The 21,418-nt window shown below is 46.0% G+C and overlaps 1 protein-coding gene across 1 annotated transcript in view; it reads left to right on the forward strand.

The window, feature by feature from the left end:
* The window catches only part of LOC119431438 (uncharacterized), a 145,751-nt gene that overhangs the window by 70,251 nt on the left and 54,082 nt on the right, over nt 1-21,418 (forward strand). Inside the window, exon 2 of the mRNA XM_049657508.1 lies at nt 16,891-17,340. Coding sequence (XP_049513465.1) covers nt 16,891-17,340 — 450 coding nt within the window. The remainder of the gene's footprint in view (nt 1-16,890; nt 17,341-21,418) is intronic.

Genomic DNA, 21,418 nt, shown 5'->3' on the forward strand with positions numbered 1-21,418 from the left:
AACGCGCGTTCTGCGCCGTGCTTCCTTAAGGGCTGCAGAAGTAGGCGTCTCTTTCCTCCTTTACAATCACCATATATGTAGAGCAAACGCGCCTTCTTCCGATGCGCGAGAGGCCGTGGGGGAGGGGGGGAAGGGGGAGGGAAGGGAGGCGACGTTTAGCTGCGGCACCAAGTGCCTATTTATATCAGAGGCTCCGGCAACAGTCACCAACGCCGCACGCATTTTGAGCGTTCTTGTATCCTCGCAAGAGTGCGTGAAAAACCGAGATGTCCAGCCGTTGGGTCGTCATGGAGAGCTTGCAGAACCTCTGGACGCAATGCTGAGGGTACCACGAGGAGGTAGTTGGCTCGGAGAGGCGAGAAGTTCTTCTTTAGGAGAATGTCGTTTTGCAAAAACAAAAACGACGCCTATCCTCGCCTGAACACCTTCGGCACAATGACGGTCTTGCCTTCGAGGTATTATTGCGATAGCAATTATATGGACACTCACAAGCAGATTTCTGCCGTCGGCGTCGCCGTCGCCGTGAGGTTCCGTATGACGTCAATGGAGATGAAATCGTGGCCGCGCGCCGCCGAACGCTGTATGTGCGAGTGAAAGGGCGCGAGGGACGCGCTCTTTCACGGGGAGTGAACGCACGGCGGAGAACAAACGCGCGTTCTGCGCCGTGCTTCCTTAAGGGCTGCAGAAGTAGGCGTCTCTTTCCTCCTTTACAATCACCATATATGTAGAGCAAACGCGCCTTCTTCCGATGCGCGAGAGGCCGTGGGGGAGGGGGGTAAGGGGGAGGGAAGGGAGGCGACGTTTAGCTGCGGCACCAAGTGCCTATTTATATCAGAGGCTCCGGCAACAGTCACCAACGCCGCACGCATTTTGAGCGAACGCGGGCAAAATGCCGACGGCGTCGACAACAGTTCGGCGCGTTGCCGGTGCTGCTGCATGTCCAAGTTTATACAGCTGATAAAGCTAATATCATTACTCCGTATATCTCTCTACAAATTTGCTATCGCAATTGATGCTTCACCTTTCAGGTGAAACTGCGACAACTTTCCTTTTAGTGATCGTGTAAAAATTTGTAAACTAGTCGCACAAACATTATTGTCAAGAAATCAATATACCGGGACCCTGACACGCTTGCGGGCGTACCGTGCGGTCTGGTCGAGAATGATCGTTCGCGGAACAGCATCGATGACAGCCCAGTTTTCTTTATCTTAGGCCATTACGAGCTGGCGTGACAGTTGTGCATGCCTTTCGGCTGAGCACGTGCCCTCGTTATGACTTCCAAACATAGGCTACGGTAGTTCCACCTGCTATATGGCGCAAGCATTGCGAAACGTGTTTTTTTTTCTTGCGGAGGTTCGTGCGTCCTTGTATTACCCAAAGTGGAAGACAGTGTGCAGAGCTCCTTTTTCATTGCATGGTACAAAGCGCGGAAGCTGTTCTATAAAATGTCTGTTTCACTGGCATCGCGGAAAGTTGAATGAAAACATAGTAAATGGTGCACGTCGAAGTAACTTTAGCTGTACGAATTGGAACATGGAGATGAGGTACCGTGCCCATATAATCAACCTTCGCAAGACGCGTGCAGTGTTTGCTTGCTTGCTTGCGTGCTTGTTTCCAAGAGTAGCTCATACCCGACTATGGGGGACTGGCCAAGAATCGGATGATCTAAGAAAATGAATATGCGGGTCTAAAAAGAAGTACTATGGAGAAATATTGAATAGCTAAAAAGAATGAAGTGAGATAAACTTGAAGAATTTAGCAAGAAAGTCGTCCTGATTCAAATATATAACTCACAACAGCTGCACTAACATCACTATGATAATGTCCCATGAGAAGAGGTTCACAAAGATAGAATGTCGGTAATCAATATATTCAATGCACACCAGAAACGTTCATGCAGTGCCTTGCCAGATCTCTTATTGGAGCGTCTTTCTTCTTCGTCATAAGCTGAATAATATTATTGTTCTTGTTGCTGCTACTGCCATCGTCATCTTTGTTGACAATGTAGTTTGATTCATAAACCTGATCTGAAGAAGCACGCTCTGCACATAGCAGGGCAGACATCTTCAGCTTCCATTAAACATTATCTTTGTCTCTCATGGTAAAGTAATAAGCAATAGCAATTCCGCTGGATATAGATCTTCCCTGTACCTGTGAAGCAGCCCTCACACTATTCGCGGCATATCTTTACATACCAAGTGAGCCACAGGAGAAGCGAATCATCTGCATAGCAGCACATAACACCGGTGTGAGCAAACAATGTCATCGTCACCTCACCGAAACAGAGGAGAGCGTCGCTATAGGGGATCATTAGCAGTTTGCTCGAACAAGCTTCGACAGAATGCGCACAGGATGACGGAATAAATAAATAATAGTCTTTTCCCAAATCCGAATTCAGAGCGACGCAAGCAGAACTTATCTTCGACAAGACTCGATTGATGTCGGAGAGCGACCAGTGTGGGATTTTTCTTTCTGTTGACTCCTGTCTGGAGTGTGTCTCAGCGGTATCAACGGTGAGGCGGGTATTGCTGTTAATTCGCGACATTGCGAGACCACAAAACGATGTGCTAATGCCACAGCGCAACAGCTATCACTCTTAATTGTAGGCTGTAGACGCGGTTGTTCACTGCTGTTCACAATTCTGCTCCCATTTGTTCTCGGAGCACGACTCCGAAGGCCATATACCATCAGACTACAACACATTCTCTCTGCTCGGATGCCTTCAGCGGTCCGTGTTTCCCAATGCCGCATTTCCGAAGCATCGTCACGCGGAATCTGCAAGTTTCTTTGCACGGTTATTTTCTACTGAAAATAATTGTGCTACAGTTCCTTTTTTGTAGGCATCTAATGTTGCCGCCCGCTTTCGCAAGTCCTGAATAACGTCATCTCTGGAAAGATGGATGCCACCCTGCATTTTGTAATTTTTTTATTCTTCCACTCTTCTCACTGTGAAGAAGAATAAAAATAATTGCAGGGCCCCATTTTTTGTTAGTTACAATCATAGTAAACCAAGAGACAATGGAGCCCAGTAAAGCATAGGTTAAAATACCAGTTCGTTTTAAATGAAATGTCAAATAATAGGGAAGAGGTAAATTAAAGTATACGAAATCACGCTTAGCTGCCGGCGGGAGCTGGAGCCACACCTTCTGCCTGTTCACCTGCTATGCTCTGCCAAACGATCTGGGTGATGGCTGCCTCCCCATAACATGTCTCGTCGAACTGTATATGTGGACTGGAGCTAGTCCTGGGAGGTGTTAGCCAGGGCCACTCTTGGCTGTTGTGCTTTACAGAATGAAATAACGCTTACCTTCTGATACGAAAATTCAAAGGGTGGTGGAGGCCGTAAAAGGAGCAAACCAGAACTCGAGTTGAATCTCATCAGAGCAAGTAGCGTAATTATTAAATTTTATTTTATGTTGCTTACGGCACCCCAGATGCGTACAAACTTCACGGTAAACCACGGCAGCAACGAAGTTTAACATCAATGTTGATGGGCTCGGCTCGCTACTACTCGCTTCTTATTAAAAGATGCACAAGCAATGTTTATTCCGACAAAGTCTAATACAATACCATTGAAAGTACTACCTAGATCCTTACCCCCCATTTGACTAGTTTCGGGTCCATACCATGAATGTCACCGCAAATTGCAGTTGTTTCTTGCAATAAAGGGCTGCTGCAACACTTTTTTAACGTGGTAAATAAGTCATATCAGATGCAAGAGAATGCTGCCGTGAACAACCAAGCAAATATTACTCATTTTGACGCAGCAGCGAAAGTAAAATGCCGCTTAAATGATCACTCCTGATTCGTATGGTTTGATCATACTCCCTCCAAACTCATACTTGGTCGTACTCCCGCCGACACTTGGCCGGCGGGAAAGGAGGAAATAAACAAGAAAGAGCTCGTGTTCTCCTGCTCACGTAGGAGGGTGCACCGGCATAGTCATATACGGCTTTGTAGTACAGTACTCCTTAAACAACGTTAATTAGACGCAATCAGCGTATTGCGCAGGGATCTCCGACGGATTTGTACATAATCATGCATGTGTTCGTAAATCCCGCGTTAAACGATATTTCAGTATAAAAAAGCTCACACAAGAACCAGGACCGAAAGGAAAGAACGGCACAGTCCACCAGCGCAGACTCGCAACTGAAAGGTTATTGATGCATTCGGTGCTGGTGGTGTGTGTTTCGTTATTTATATCCGTCATGATTTTAATGGGCACTGTTTTATACCAAAATGAAAAATTACCAACTCGCCTAATTCGGAATTTTAATGCAGTTAGACGACGGTCAGTCCGCGACAATTACTAGCAAAGTTGTGCCTTTTTTTCTACAGCCTGACAACAAAGGTTAAGGAAGAATAGCTCGCACTCATAAATCATTTCTTGACAAAAGAAACGAACGGAAATGTCCTGCTTTAAATAATTATTTTTTACTAAGGCCTAAATGTTACGGTTTGCGTTCCGGAAAGTTAAGGCGCAGGCATGTCGGTATCACGATCACATTAAGTCCAATACTCAAGAAAACAACTATAAGCGAGTGAATACATCAAAGAAACGTTTTTATGACTTCAACAGCAGGTGTTTATAGTCCAGAACAAGAAAGGAAAGGTAAAAGTAAATCTAATGTACGTTCCCTAATGCTTTAAAGTCGGCTTTCTTGTACCAAGGCCAACTTATTAGCAAAGCACGCTTTTCAGAAATGAGCAGCCAGAATTTGTAAAGAAAGTGACTGGTCGTCCTCTCAATTAATAAAGTTTTGCCCTGTGTCTCTCTACTAATGTTAGGAAAAGAAAAGAGAGAGATATTGAGACTTAACGCACCTGTGCCCGAGTGCACTCAATTAAGCGACTTGGTGTGCACAAATTAATACGAGATTAACTTCTAAAGACGGATGAAAATACAAACATTAGCGTCTGTATAATGTGCATTTGTATAATAAAGAGCTTGCCCTTAGCAGTTGCATATGCAACAAGTTAAGTTGAGTTTACGCAACGACAGAAGGCAAATACTAAGAATTCAGACTAAGCTGAAGTTCAGTTCAAAATTAAGGCCACAGGGACGTGGCGCACTCAGACTGAAAGCAGCGAGGGGTCGTTTTTAATCCGCTGCGATTATACCCCAATGCAAAAAGAACAAAAGACCAAGAAAGGAAACAGCGAAAAACAGCCAGTCACTCTCTTTGTAGCAGTTCGCCATAAAAGTTCGGAACTTTTGTTATTCAGGGACGCTATAGTACGGTGTGAAGTGCGTGAGTTGTCGAACGTTATTCGATAGAATAACGTTCGACACCTCACGCATGTAAATGCAAGTACACTGAGAGAGCTCACAGCGCGCATCCAGAATAATTTCGGCGCCATGGTATTATGTAAAGTGCACAAAAATAAAAAACGATCTACGAATGTGCTGGAATGCAGCTATCGTGCCCGGAAATCGATCCCGCGACTTCTTGCTGAGTAGCAGGACGCCAGAGGCACTGTGATATTGCGGTGAAACTCAAGGACAGTCAGCAATGTGATAGGGACACGCCGCTTTAAGGATACAGAGGAGAAATAAATTGTCCTAGGAACCCGAGCAGAAAGTACGAAGTGAAGAATTCTTGCTAACTGAAACTCAGGGACCCTGCCTTTTTAGTGCGCAGATCTTGGGCGCCCGTTGCCACGGCGAGTGTCGTCATCGGCGTTGTCACTCGTAACCGACCGAACGAAAGCAGCGGATGAAAGAGCGAACGCGGAGCGCAGCGGGGGAGGAAAAAAGCGGCGAGAGCGAAAAGAGCACGAGGACGAAAGCGGAGGAGGAGGGTGCAGCGGAAGCATAAGGCGGAAAGCGGGGGAGGGCATGGCGAAAGCGCGGGAAGCGAAGCGCAGGGCCGCGCGAGATGCGCACTGCGGCGACGATGGCTACGAGATGGCGCTACAGTAGCGCGCGTCGTCTGGGAGGTCTGTCTGCGGCGGCTGCTGCGAATCGCGCCCACGCGTCACCCACGCGCTGCCTCTCGCGATCTCCAGATCAGCGAGGCAGTCGCGCCACACTTTGCTCCGTTTGCGTCGAGCTGCACGGGACAGATTGTCCGCGCCAGCTAATAAGATATTGCGAAATGAAATCGCGTATAGAGCTGCGCTCAAATTTCGCAATTAGCGAATGTCGTAGTAATCGGTGAATTTTTGTATCAAGCCCTCAAGGCGCCCGTACGAAATGCATATGCAGCAGGCAAAACCAAAAAGAAGGTGCGAATGAAAGCAATAGAGACGCTACTAAATAAACAACAAAAAGCAACAAATTTTGGCAAAAGGAAATGCGCTCGCGAAATGACCAGGGAGGAAGTGGATCTCTCAATAAGCGACAACGAGATGTATGACTTCATTACTGCGCCCTGTAGGATATCAGGTAATCATTTCGGCTGCTCTCGACGAAACTAGGTCAGGCGCGAATACGAAAAAAAAAAAAGGAAGCAGACGATGTTGGACAACACTGGAGTAGTAAACAGTAACAACAAACGCCTCCTTCCTCCCCGCAGAAAACTCTAGTTGTACAGAAACCAATTATTGCATGATCACGTTTCGAAGCTGCAGCAAATGAACGAGTGGCAGCCTCGGGCTTGAATTCGTCTAGACCACCACAAATGAAATAAAAACAGGAGTGCAGTGATCACCATTAGAAGTACGCATACATTTGGTTTCGCAAGGCCCACGTGGCGCGGTTTCTCAGGTAATCCGGAATGCGCAGGCATACGTAATGGTGTTATGTTTTGTGGCTTTTTAAAACGACTTTTTGTTACCTAGCGTCTTTTTATTTCCTGTAATATGCAAGGTTGCAGTTCCTAAATTGTGTTGCTGGGTACGCTTTCAGATGAAAGCGCGCTGAAAGCCTCTAGTTCGTTAGGGTGCCCAAAAATGCAAACCAAATGCCAGAAGCAACGCCGTAAATTTGGTTGTTTGAGTTATTCCTCACGTGCACGTGTTCAGTGCTAATGGTCAACACGTTGCTGCGTTGAACACGCAAAAAGAAAAAAATAACGACATCAAGATACCAGTGATGGTCCTCTGTTCTCACCTCCAACCCGCGTTTTTGTTTGAAGTGTGGCTTTGGCGTCATGAAATTTTTCTCGCTGTATATGCGCTGCCTTTCTTTCTATTCTTTTTTTTTCTGGAAGCACAGCATGTTGTGATTGCAGCTTGCGGTTCTCGTCTTTTGTTGCTAAGCACCGAACTTAGACAAGTTGTTAACTGTTTTATAATTTTTTTTCTGTGGATGTTCGCACCTAACTTAATGGCACGCTATTAAACTTTATGATACCAAAATTTGTCTATCACACTTGTGATAATGAATCATAGTTATGATGCAAAGGTTAAAGTTCTCTCCCAGCGTACATTTCATGCACGAACCAGACTTGACTACTTGCATCTTGGGTGAAGAGGGCGACCATCTACATGGGAAGTGAGAGAGGAGAAAGGAAACAGCACTGACTTACAATTTTTATTGCGCACATAAACCAGGCTTAAATACCACGCTATGGCCCAACGGTGATTACACGGTGATGGCCCATCGCGAACGGTGATGGCCCAACGCTGTAATTACACAGCGCTCTCCAGGCTTGTGAATTTCATGCCGTTCAATAATCTCCCTCTATATATCTAGTTCGTGTGCTAGAGACATCATTGAAGCGCGTGAAATTCACAAGTCTGGAGAGCGCACTGTAAGTGCCCCTTCATACTTACTGTGCAATAAAGAAGTGCAATATTTAGACATATGAGCTGTATGTCGTTCGCTGGAAACAAAGTAAGAAGACGTGTAACCTACCTGTATTATCTGTTGAGCCATAACGTCGTATTCGAGCCTACTTTACGTGCGCAACAAGAAGTGTAATATCAGCGCTCTTTCCTTTCACTTCTCTCACTTGCCATGTAGATCGTTGGGGTACTAACAAAAGACGCTACATCATAAACGTGCCCATTCGGCCACCCTTGCGAGACTTAACTAGCCTTAGTTCATGGAAGGCTTCTCGTCACCCTATTGTCATCGGTATGATTGTATGTTGTGCGAAACCCTAGCTCCTACTCATTTTCAATGGTCAATCTGGTGACTTCTTTGCTTTTTACAATGACAAGAAGATTAGTACAAAGGAGAAAGAAATGCAGATACCCAGTTAATTGAAAACTCGACAAGAGGTTGAATGGAAACAAAATGGGATAATGAGTGCAAATCTCGTGCACCACTTCGAAAGTGCTTGTAAGCGAAAAATGCGCAATTTGCGGATCATTATCCTTCTATGACTACTTATGTTACATCCGTGTTATGTGTGTGATACTGTGATACATTACGTACTGTGATCAAAAGTTGCCCTACAAGGGAAGCCTCAGTCGGGGGTGAATGCTTGGACAAGCGACTGGTGTTCGTCAGCATAACTATTGCTGACTTATGAATTGTTTATTACCTGACAGTCATTTTTTTTTGCACCCAAGGCTTTCCTTTCCCACTGGCACATTTTTATGCTCCTCACTGCACATTTCCTTTGAGTATTTTTCATTTCAGTAAAGCATTCTCACGGGCTAGTTGGTACAAGGAACAATTACCCTAAATTCAGGTAACTAATTAGATTACATGTTCTTTTTTGTTCGTCGTACACTGCAACGTAAGCACGACTTTTTTGTCGACCTTAAGTAACAGATATTAGGTGTCCTTGCGAAAAAAAAAGGCAGAGATGAAAACAACACGTGATAAACTATGTTTTTGAGACGACAGGCGTTCTCTGCCGAGCTCCAGCGAAAATCATGTCCATGTACGTATTTCACGAAATCATCACTCAATTTTTGCTGGCATTACCACAAGATGGCGCTGCATTGCCGTAATGTTTAGGGAGCCTACATGCAACGCCGGCGTTGCATGTAGACTCCCTAGTAATGTTAAGTGGCGAGAGCTGAAAGGGAGACGGTCGGAGGTGCTCTAACGACGCAGTTTCGCGACAAACGCACTCAACGTCGCGTCGGATATAACTACGACATCTGGTAGCCTCCTGGGTGTTGTTTACGCTGCACAGCAGCAGAGGCCTGGAGTGTTCTCTATCGCTGTCATTGATTTGTACTTCGAGCGAAACGGTAATCAGTAAAAAAGTATGTACATTTATGAAATAGTATTTGTGAGTGAGCAACAAAGTGGCCACTGCTTCTTAAAATAGACGTGTCACTTTTGGGTTATGACCCATTATGGTGAAAGAGGGAGGGATGAAGCAATTTTTTTATACGGAGTAAGCGTCGTTCTCTCCCTGTGTACCCCCCGCTTAGTGGCTACGGCGTTGCGCTGCTGAGGACGAAGTCTCGGGTTCGGCCACGGTGACCGAATACGGATAGGGGGGGGGGGGGGGGGGGGGCAACAACGCTTTTGCACCTTGATTTGGGTGCACGTGACAGATGCCGAGATGATCAAAATTATTTCGGAGTGCTGCACTACGGTGTTCGCCATAACCAACAGTGCAGTTTCGGGACGTTGAGCTCCAGAACTCTTTCCTTCTTAGCGCTTTTTGTGTCCTAGTTTTTCGGTGGCACCTTTACATTTTGACCACGCCTTCGACTTGCCATTTTGTATGCAGAAGTCTACACAGTCACTTTGGCGTACGAGTGCTGTCAAATGTATTTCTGCAGTCTGTCACTATCTGCGCACATCCAAGATCTTCAGTCTACAAAACCCGTAATACTGTAAGTCTTCACCGTGACAACATCATAGTTAAGCATCGATAGATTCTGTATACAGGGCACAAAAAGGTTTTGTGAGGGCAGATAATATACGTATACATTTTACGGCAGAACTGACTAGGATATCAAAATTCACTTGCGTGATGGCTCATGGTGCATTCGAGACAGGCTTACAGCACAAGCAATTCTGTCTGTAAGAAAAAAAAAATGGCTGGAGTAAACAGTGGAGCTGGTGATCGACCTAACATCTTCTAGGTTTTTCTAGGCTTGGCTACGTTTTGCTAGGAAATGCTAAGTGCTGCCAGGCACGGTATTACGAATCGGCTCGCCACCGACGCGCAGATTCTCGCTTGGCCGCGCGATGCGCTTCAAGATGAGCGGTTTCTTCTTGGGGTGTGCGAATCTTCTTTGGTAGTCCTATTTCAAGGCTACACGTACTCGCCACAGAGTCAACGAGAATTCTGCCGCCGTCGCGGCGGCTCCGAGCTTAATCTCCCCGGTGACGTCACAGTCAAGCTGCGCCTCCACACTTGCCGGGGCGTGGCTGGTCGAAACCTGCCGAGCCCCCGCCAGAGGCGCCTGCTGCATTCGCGGACACCACGCGCGTTCGGCGCGAACGCGGGGAAACGGGGAAACGCGGACGGCGTCGGTAGCAGCTCTGCGCGTTGCCTCGTTGGTGCTGCTACAATTTCTTTCTCTCTTTCTCTCGTTCTCATTTCTCTTTCTCTCTCCCGAACATAGGGCGCGCCGCGCGCATGCTCTTCTTCCCTGTCCTTAACGTCCCATGTCAAGGCAGCATGTGCACGACACGGAGAGGAGGCAAAGCATACGCCGTTCCGTGAGGTGGTTGCTAGGCAACGCGCAGTGACGTCTTCGCTAGGCGAGTTTTTGCGAACGCTACGCGAGGAAACGAAAAGCTTAAGCAGCTCCACTGTTAAAAAACATCGGTTTGCGTGACGACAATGAGTTAAGCTGGGGCTAGAAGAATATCTGTTCATATCACAGAAACAATTGACTGGATGAAAACAACACTTTTTTGTAAGTATAAAAATCAGTCATATTGGGATAATATAAAGTTTTCGTTCGTGCTTTTTCATTGGGACACGTGCAGCTTAAATGGACTTTTGCTGCTCCTCATATTGTCTCAATCCTGTCAAATTGATAATGGTATATTGACTGGCAAGCCGCAGATTGGTCAGAGGGAAAAAGTTATTGATGGGCTCTTCACAGAGTCTTGAGGCAGGTTTTCAGGCACTTTTACTCTAGACGGCATGCCCCAGGTTTAGTCGGCTGATATTTCTAGAACAGGTCTGTCGTGAAGCTCGCCACGCGACGACGCTGAACTGCCAATCAAGCGCTCTTCGCCACACAATTGACCGTGTTCTTCAGTTGTCCCGTGCGTATAGCCCGTCGGCGTTTCTCCCGAAGTGAATAATGGAGGAACGCAAGCTCAATTTTCGATCGGCGAAATTGAACTGGAAACCAAGTTCATTTCGACACCTTTGCGGCGGTGTAGAAAGCGTATGGCCTCTTTTCAAGCCAAGGTGATCGTTTGAAGGTGGGTAACCCTTGCTGGGTGTTTTCTGGCAATTTTGTCCACACTGTTTACGTATGCCGTTCTTCCATCGGAGAGAAAAATTAAACTATCTTCCGCAGCGAAAAGATCAAATTAAGTACGGAAAATACAGCACTATGTTCAGCAGCCGAGTCCTAGGTAACATAATCGCCGCTAAAACGAGGCTTCAATACACAGATAACACCTTTTTGTTAAGCCTGCAACGGTGGTTGATATTCAGCTCACGTCTGTCAACATTGCCTGTCGCGATACATTTTATGGATGTCGGAAAACAGTGGGGGTGAGTGTCTGGCTATGATGCTTGTTTCGATGGGGCGAGTCCACAATTCTCAAAGCTACCACATCAGGTCGTGAGGCAAAGTTCACGTGAATTCGAACATGCGAAGCAACTCTATTTTGAACATGCGAAATACTCATTTATAAGCAACGCTTTCGCATTACATTTGCGGCAACCATGATACTACGCCTGTCGTTTCAAAATTACTGCCGCCCATTCGCGCGGAGCGAATTGCGTAATCCGCGAAGTAACTGTCAGAGTGTAGTATTATTAGTGTAGGCTTTGTATAAGCTTTAGTATATCGAAAGTCGAAAGTACTGAGTGCTTCAGTGCTGTATTACGCCGAGTGCCTGTTCAGCGTTGGGAAGAGATTGCAATTTCTTTTAAACGCTTAGTTTAGAGCAACTGATCTTAACAGCATGTAGGTGCTTCATCCTATAGAAGCAGGGAGATCAAAGGAGAATTGACAAGACAGAGGGGTTATAACCTGACACACACGCCCAATTTTCTACCCTGCACTGGGGGAGAGAAGATAAAGGTAAGAAAATGGGGATAAAGAAATTTATGAAGTACTAATCCAGGTGGCTGTCCAAGAGTACATTTAGAATGCTATGGAAGGTAATTATTTATCGCGTTAGGTTGCACAATGTTAAGGGTGGCGCTCCCCTTAAGTTTTACTAGCAGGTGGGAGTGAACCTGTACTTCGAGCGTTACTTCCTCAACGGCGAGTTCACAATCCCATGCAGCGTCTGCAACGGCCTCTGGTCGCTGTGACCAGAGGCACAGTGACTGAAACGAGAACGCCTGCGTCTTCGATCAAAGGCACCACGCCGTCTCAATGGCAGCGTCTCAGAACACTAGCTGCCGCGAGCGAAGAATGCGAGAAAGTTACCCTTATTACCGCGCCACCGTGCGGTTTTTACCGCTCTGTTAGGCTGCATTTTACTCGGGACCCGCCCAGGAAATGGTCAGACGCTCACAAGAAATCGCGGTTAGGTTAGGTAAGAAGGCTAAAAGCTTTAAATGGGGAGAGGGAGAGAGCGCTAGCTGCACGCACACTTTAAGGTACGCATAAATTCGTTAAACTATTAAAGAGACCTGTGAACTTCATAGGCCGTAGTAGCACTATCCATTATTTTTTACGCTAACAACCCGCATTACCACGGTTCAAGAATCTTCGCTGCCAAAACTTCTATTTAGTCCGGTCGGGCCGGTGCTATCCGGACAGGTTATCAATGAACGTGGTACTAGCAACATGAGCACGAAACTTGTTCAATGATCTTGCGACAACTGCACGTCCTAAGTTACACAGTCGGTGACGGCGTTCGCGTCGACTTCATATTGAATTGCGGAACTCGAGGCGAGGGTGCAGACTAATCATACCGGATCCACTTATTGCGCTACATCGCTAGTTACATAATAACGCTATTGCTCACCTACATTGCAAAGATGTATGACGTAATAGTTCAACGGAAGCCCACTAGGAGGAGCGAAGAAATCAAATGGAAAGTGAGACATCCACCCAATCGTAGCAATTGCTACAAAGGAAACCCATTACGGGTTCCTCGAAAGAAAAGCCTCGCAGTTGAAGAAAAATTCGTCCTGGTTCGTCAAACACTTGCCTTTGCTTCGAGTTGTTGATAAATTAGACTTCGCCCTGCCATCTGCTAGCGGCCTGGTTAGCTCAGATGGTGTAGAGCGGCTGCCCCGGAAAGGCGGTGGTCCCGGGCTTGAGTCCCGGATCAGGACGAATTTTTCTTCAACGGCGAGGCTTTTATTTCGAGGAACCCAAATGGGTTTCCTTTGTAGCAATGGCTACGGTTGATTGGATGCCTCATTTTCTCTTTAATTGCAAATATGGAATAGCGGGAGTAAACCTTGAAACAATGTGCTGAAGTTATTGGTCACTACTGCCGAGAGGATAATAGACGCTCAAGGATAAAAGAAAAATAACACATAGTTATCGTTGCGAATAGAAGTTACCGGCTAGCAGTTTTACTTTATCGTTCACCGTAAGCCACTTTACACCCTTAAGGGTCTTTAAGGGAGCAAATGTGTCTATAATTCACACCCTTGAATCCATCCAAAACCGTGCAGTCAGTTTCGTTACCGTGGATTATTCTTACTATTCAAGCACCTCAGAACTAAAACATAGACATAATTCACCCCAGTCTTGAGTCACTCAGAAAAACAGCGAAATTGTGCCTCTACCACAAGTTTTATTACTTCTCTCTTGCTTGCTCGATTATCACACCCGCTCATCGCCTTTCGCTCCGTAAAGTATTTCTGAAGCAGCGCATGTTAAGTCTTTTGTGCTTGGAGCAGAGAAAGACTGGAATCACCTGCCCATCGATACTGTGTACCACTCCAATCCTAGCCACTACAAGTAATTTCTCCCCGAATACCTCAGACAAATATAGCAACCCACTCCTCGTGTAATAAAAAGCACCAGGGGCACTTGCGGTATCAATAAATACATAAAAAGGACATCGCGGATTGTGACGACCCCTTCCTTTTGCTCGTGAACATCGGCTTCATACACCAAGTGCCGGTTCGAATCAATATGTCCCCAGTAACTACGGCGGGCCTGCTGTGTTTTGTAAGCTACTATCTCCTCCGTCGGCCTAATTCCACGCAACGAATGAATAGTCGGTAACGCCATAGGGCGAATAATGAAAGGTCACGATCACGTCCACCTTTGCCGTTATGCTGGCCACGGTCCCTGCAGCTGTCGGATGATATACTCCAAGCTATAGCGCCGGGTTAGAAGGGAAAAAAAAGCATGAAATAATGCTACCACGGCAAAAGTTGTGCGCGGAAAAAAAAAGCAGAAACACATACGACCAAGGGGCGGAAACAGCCTAGCCTCGGGAGAGTCGTTACGCGCCTTGCTGATGTAATACGAGTTCTCGCGAGAGCATCCTCGAGAAATACGAGCGCCATCGACGAAGGTAACGTAGCAAGTTATTTGGATGCCGCTGGGGTATTCCGTTTCACTGGACTCGCCTTGTTAAGTCAGCGCCTTCCCCTTTAACCTTTGTCCGCATTATCGACTCCTTGGGTACACCGGACGCTTAAGCAGGAGTGCGTTACGAGTAAAGACAGCTTACCGTGATGGTGCATTCCTGCTCAGCGAATTTCGCGAGAGTACAGCGCCGGACACCGGTGAGGCCTGAAATTGATGGTTTCTTAAACGGCCGTCGACACCTGGCGCCTCATTTATGCCCACTGGATCTTAAAGCGAAGCGTCTCTTGCCTTTATGTCTTTGCGCTTTATCAGCCCCTTAATTTCAGCCTTTCACAGAAATGCACATTAGAAGGGGTAACAGAGCGTTATTTTAGACGTTATTACTTTTGAATCTGAATTAAAAAATTTGCTGGCAGCACAGTCTCGACGTCGAGTTCCCTTCGACACTGGTTTGTTCTACGAGTCCGCAGTTCCAGCTGGCCACCACGCTTCATGATTTTTGCACTATAGTTTTTCTTAACAGAAATCTTCTCTTTACTAGCGCCATTCCCAGTTCACCCATAATAGTACTTGAAAAGAACCCTATATGTAGATAAAACGTAGTGACTGATGTGGCAGACAATACTATATTACACTGCAGGGTTTCTGGGTGATACAACATCTGATATATATATATATATATATATATATATATATATATATATATATATATATATATATATATATATATATTGCGAGACAGCTGTTCAACCTCGACGGTTTATTATGCAGGCCACGCGCTGAAGCGAATGGCGCTGGCCATGACGATGAGTATATACAGATGAAGAAGATGAAGGGGTAATATAATGCTCACACAATTACCCCCGCGCATGGAAGCGGCCAACCTGGCCGCTGGCTATGGCGGCGAACGCCGCATGAAAGGCTTTAAACGTGAAACATGCACAATCTCTGTGGTACGGCAGCGGCCGTCCGAAGGCGTAACAACGGGCGCGACACGATAGTTAACTGGCGAAGTCTGTTCCTGAACTGTGTAAGGCCCGACAAAACGGGACTGAAATTTCTCGCATAAACCAGGAACGCGAACTGGAGTCCACAGCAACACTTCGTCTCCAGGCTGGAAGGAAACGACACGGTGGGATGCATCATAGCGAGTTTTGCGGTCTTGTTGACAGGCGTCGGTGTTGAGGCGGGCGTGTTGGCGACACTGGGTAATTCGCGAAACAAATTGCTCACACGTTGATGTGGACGATGGCACGGGGACGTCAAAGAAAGAGACGTCGAGGACAGTGATTGGTTGACGACCATACACAAGGAAAAAGGGCGAGTACCCCGTTGTGCGTTGGACGGCCGTGTTGTAAGCGAAGGTGACGAATGGGAGAATAACATCCCAATTGGTGTGATCAGGGTTGATGTACATTGAAATCATGTCGGACAGCGTACGATGAAAGCGCTCTGTGAGGCCATTAGTTTGAGGGTGGTAGCTGGAAGTCGTTTTATGGATGGTATTGGACGCACGGAGAACATCGTCGAGAAGTTTAGACAGAAAGGTCCTGCCGCGGTCACTCAAAAGAATACGTGGGGCTCCGTGTCGTAAAAAGATGGTTTCCAAGAAAAAGGATGCAACCTCCGCTGCGGAACCGGAAGGTAGTGCGGCTGTTTCAGCGTACCGTGTCAAGTGGTCTACAGCTGTGACAATCCATCGTTTACCGCCAGCCGATAAGGGTAGTGGACCATACAAGTCGATACCAACTACTGCGAAAGGAGCTTCAGGACACGGGACAGGTTGTAGCAGTCCAGCCGGAGGTGAGGTCAGTCGTTTGCGGTGTTGGCAGATCGAACAGGAAGCCACGTATTTTGCTACGCTTGTTGCAAGTCCAGGCCAAGAGAAGCGGCTGCGATATATATATATATATATATATATATATATATATATATATATATATATATATATATATATATAAGCGTTCGTCATCGTCTTTTCCGTGCCCTTCTGTCCTGCTTCGCACTGCACCACTTAGCTGAATATGATTATTCTTATTTTTATTTGGTTTGTACACATGTACACACTAGGACATGAAGGAAATAGGGAGGGAGCAAGCTGAAAACTGCCACCGAAAGGGCATGGCATGTAGCAACGTCCATGATACGCTCAATCAAGTTTTAAGTAGTGGATAGTAAATCAAACTATTTATGAATCGAGTAATTGCTACACTAATTACTTTGCTGACCGCATACAATTTCATTAATCCTCTTTACGAACGTATTCTCCGTGGCTGGAAACAAATATAAACAAGTCGCAATTGTTGTGGACGTCGAACTTGGGTATTAGAGTCTTAGCAACTTCCGCTGTACAAAATGAATTTTTCTTTCTTTTTACAGGCGACAAAAAGGGCCCCTACACGCCTCTTCGCCTGAACGTCCTGGAAGGCGAGCAGACGTCCCTTCCGTGCCCCATCAACACGGCGACCCGCGAGCCGATTTCAGCCGTCTGGTTCCACGTCGCCACACACGCCTACCAAGAATATGGCAGCTCGCCGTACTACACCAACGGCCACCTGCAGGCGAAGAGGGTTTACGCGATCGAAGCGCCGGAACCCTCTGCCACGGCGTTGGGAGGAACTGCCGGTCTGGTGGACGGAACGCACTGGAAGCGGCCGTCGTGGTCGGGCAGGGCGTTCTTCTCGCTGCTCAGTGACCCGCCTGCTTTGCGGCTCAACCGCTTGGAGCGCTCCGACAGCGGAAACTACGACTGCAACGTCACCTACCGCGACAACGTCACTTCCGTTGTTGTAGTGGTGACGGAGTCCCGCGTGGAGCTTTTCGTGGCTGGTGAGTACTCTTTATTCCATCCATATACTGCCGTTCTTTTAATTGATTTTCTTGAGCGACGCTTCTACGGTAGCTTGGCATCTTCTGTTGTCTAGTGCATGGCGCTGACTTCGTCTTGTTTACATTGATGATAGCGCGAAACCTATAAAACGGATGAATATGGTTTATTAACGGGGGATAAAATTGGAGAAAAATTGAATGACTACATCAGTAAGAATGTGAATGGTTGTTTTAGTAAAGGCAATTGTTTAATCCAGATTGGTTAAAGGTGAAACAAAAAAAAGCTGAGTCTTTCCACTGCACCACCGGAGGCACAACTTCAACAAAGCGATACGACTCACTTCTTTTACTTGACGAAAGGAGATTACAAGATAAATTTATGTGAAATAACGATATCGGGCTGGGATGTGGCACACGGTAACATCATAGGCAAGGTGATTGATGCCGCAAAGCTGGGGAAGCTTGTTAAAAAACAGCCATTCCATGTGGCGATAACATGCAAGTGAACGAGCACACGGCAACAGTTCTTTACACCAGAGTACCCTCATGACTTGTAACACTCTCGCGTACAGCCCTCGGGTCTTCCGTGTGAATCTCTATTCCATGAAACTTCGTCGATGGCGGAAATTGTTAGTACAAGAAGCATACTTCTTATTGTTCTCGTGTTTTTTTCTTTTTTCTTTTTTTTTTCGTATGGCCTCGTGGAGCAAGGTTTAAATTGGCCGAATCTTTCAGTGCTTCGCGATTGGTTTATCTGCTCTGCACATCCAAGCAACATCTTTCTCAGCTACAGAGAAAGGTCAGAAATTGAAAATGCAGAGTTTTACCCTAAAAGAAGCAACCGGCTTCTGCGGTTTATGAGACTGCTAATAAAGCGCTCCTGCACTTTTATGAAGATAAGCACTCCGCTGTATAGTACCGAGAAAGGTTTATTTGCATGATTGCGCCGGCTCTGCCTGAACATCATCTCCTGCCAAAAGTACGCTGTTTTTGTGAAACTTCTCATTACACGTTATATTATACAGCCCTAACTCGGCACTTGCTGATGAGCTAGGCAGGATGATTGTGCAATGTGGAAATGTACGCATATGTGACAATTTCAACCGGCGCCCATTCACTGCGAACATTTCCTTTACCTAACTCGTGGCTCGAGCTAACAAGGTTCATTAGCGTTGCCAGTTTCGTACTGAGCACATCACGTCTACACCCAAAGCCTTCTTTTTCGTTTTGTTGACAAGCTTAATAAAATACCATTCATTTGCCTGCCCATTAGAAGAAGCTGAGCTGACTTGTTGCCTGTGGCAGCTCGTAGCTTCATGAACGAGTAACAACGTTGTAATTTGAATAATGTATTCGGCGGCTGAGGTCCCTAGGCTCCGCATGAATTTCTAAGCCAAAGCTGCATTTTTACAAAGAAGAAATGCTCAAAGAATCCGTGATCTGACAAAGGATCCGGAATCCATGCTTAAAGCCCTTCGTGACTTCTATTTGTGCGCAAGCACTTGAAGACGTGCATGAGCAGTCATGGCTCCAAAATGATCCCCCCAAAAAATGTCCTAGAGTATTTTTCTGCGCAGCCATTGCGCAATCAAAGAAACTGAAATGAACTTACGTTGGGCTGTGAGTTACGTGAAGTGAGGTCAGTGGTAAAGTTACCTCTGTAATGTTAGCTGTGAGGCATACAATTGTTAGATTAGAGATGGTAAGCTTTTTTTACGGACATCGTGCAGACATTGCTTGAATAAGCGTTTAAGGTCGCACGTCAAGTGACTGTCTCTAAGCGCTCCGTTCACTTAAAGCGACCCCGAAATAATTTTGATGGATGTGAAGAAATGAACTGAGTTGTATAGAGTAGGCTGCTGGGATCAAAGGCCAAATTTAGGAACACTGCATAAAGCGTGAAATTAATAGTTTTTTTTAACATTTGCAACGCCACAAATCACCATAGTGCTGCTCCTTACGTTTTCACCTACATTTGCTCATACTATGCAGAACGGGTTAGTGGTGTCGATCGGGCGAGTGATCTGATTGGCTTCCAACGTGACGTCATCGGGAATACTTCAAGCATGGTGGTCCGTTGAGCTTTCTCTTGAATATTATACGTACACATAGTAAATTCTGTGCCTGTAAATGTAAAAATCACATGAGCAAAACCTGCAGACGTTTCTTGAAATTTATGGTGTACTTACGCCTGAGAACGCGGATTGTGTGCCTGTAAATGTAAAAAAAAAACACATGCGCAATATGTAGACGCTTCTTCAAATTTATGCCGTACTTACGCCTGAGAACGCAGATCGTCTGCTGCAGATGTCACACGTGCGTTTGTGCGCGCGTGCAAAAAAAGAAAAAGACAAAAACAAAAGTGGCGTAATTAGTTTGTTTTGAAAACTTGAGTTCTGTTGCAAACTTTTCCAGGCCGAGCGGAATAATGGGAAGGTTCTAGGAAAAATGTGACGTAGGTGTTCAATACAGACAACGCCTGCTGGGAAAGAACTTGAACGGCACTAGTGCTCGTTTTTTTATTTTATTTTATGAGCTGCCAGGCATGCGCACGTACTGAACTACAGGGGCTGCACGCTGTAGAAGACGCGAGTGCTGCACATTAACTTCATTTTAAGGCTAAAGAAATCTGCGTCGGAAACTGCATGGCTACGGTACAAATGAACCATAAGTAGACAACGCTCGCGACATTGCATATCATTGTCACAAAGGAGGTGAGACATGGTCATGGCCATATGAAATAAAAGTTGAAGTGGAAGACAGCACATTGGGAGTCGGGTAATGGTTAACCACTTGTAGCTCCGTTACTGTAACCGACCGGCCTATAACTTTTCTGGGAAAACATTCCCTGCTTCTATCTCTAAGCGGTACTCATTGGTACCGCAGAAATTGTTTGACGAGCCTTCTACGTGTATTATGAGTTTGTAGTTCAAGGATCCTCTAAGGTTTCCATAGACCATCCTGAAATTGTTCCTAGAAGGTCTTAAGGTCTAACAGACAATTGTCTGTAGCTTTATATACTTTAGAAAATTAGTTTCAAAAGAGCAGCGCCATTTTCATTAAAAAAAAACTGTTGTACATATTCATAAACATACTCAGACTTCAATTCAAGCCGTGCAAGCGCACTAGCGGCAGCTCCACAAAAGGTTCACGTAAAACAAACTTCAGGTCAACTTCCATAAATAACTCAAACGCTCTCAAAGTCAATTCACACGCTTTGTAACAAGTCCAGGACACTCCAATAAATGGTGTTCGAAGTCAAAATTTCGTTTCACGCACTCCAGCGTCTAGGCCTACTGCACAGTAGTGTGAATGACACGGTGTTTCGCCGTTGACACTGGACATTCAAAAGGAATATGTCCCGACTACTCCTGAAACTTTCAAGTGATGTAGACTTACCTCCGTATTCAGAAATATGCCTTTACTTGTAGCCCATGCCTCACATAATCTACGTGACGCCTGACGTGTACGAACCGAATGGAACGCAGTGAGTGTTGTTGGCACGTTCATGTCAGGCGTCCCCAAAATCAAGTCAAGCTAGGGCTTCGAGTGACGGCGTATTCCTGAGCACGGGGGTTAGCCAATGATTGATAATGAATGACATTCATTTCAAGCCGTTGTACTCAGGGATAGCCGACGCAGTGCCGTGCGCGGCATTGATCGCAGGCTGCGGGTTTGTGTCCTTGGTTCCGCCTCGCTGCGTACGCGTCTTCTGCGCTTCTGAACGGCGACAAAATTTTCTGTAAGGAGGCGCTCGGGTGGAACAATTTGCGGCATGTCTTCGGAGGCTAGACCAACCTACAGCCATGAAAATCCTTCTCCCCCCACTTTTCTTCCTCCAATTCACACGAATGCACAAAATAAAGATGACAAGACGCGTCACGTAAAACACGCTAAAGGCCAAGTCTATTCACATAAACACATTAAAGGCATAAGAGAAAGCACAGGATACGATTACAGAGAGTTACGCGGGTAGTAAGGCGCATAAAATTTGCGCATGACGAAATTCTTTTTTTTTATTGCCACCAACAAACTGTTAAAAATTCATAATTGTTGTTGCCAACGATGCAATTGTAGG

This window comes from Dermacentor silvarum, chromosome 10 (assembly GCF_013339745.2).
Source record: "Dermacentor silvarum isolate Dsil-2018 chromosome 10, BIME_Dsil_1.4, whole genome shotgun sequence".
Lineage (NCBI taxonomy): Eukaryota > Metazoa > Arthropoda > Arachnida > Ixodida > Ixodidae > Dermacentor > Dermacentor silvarum.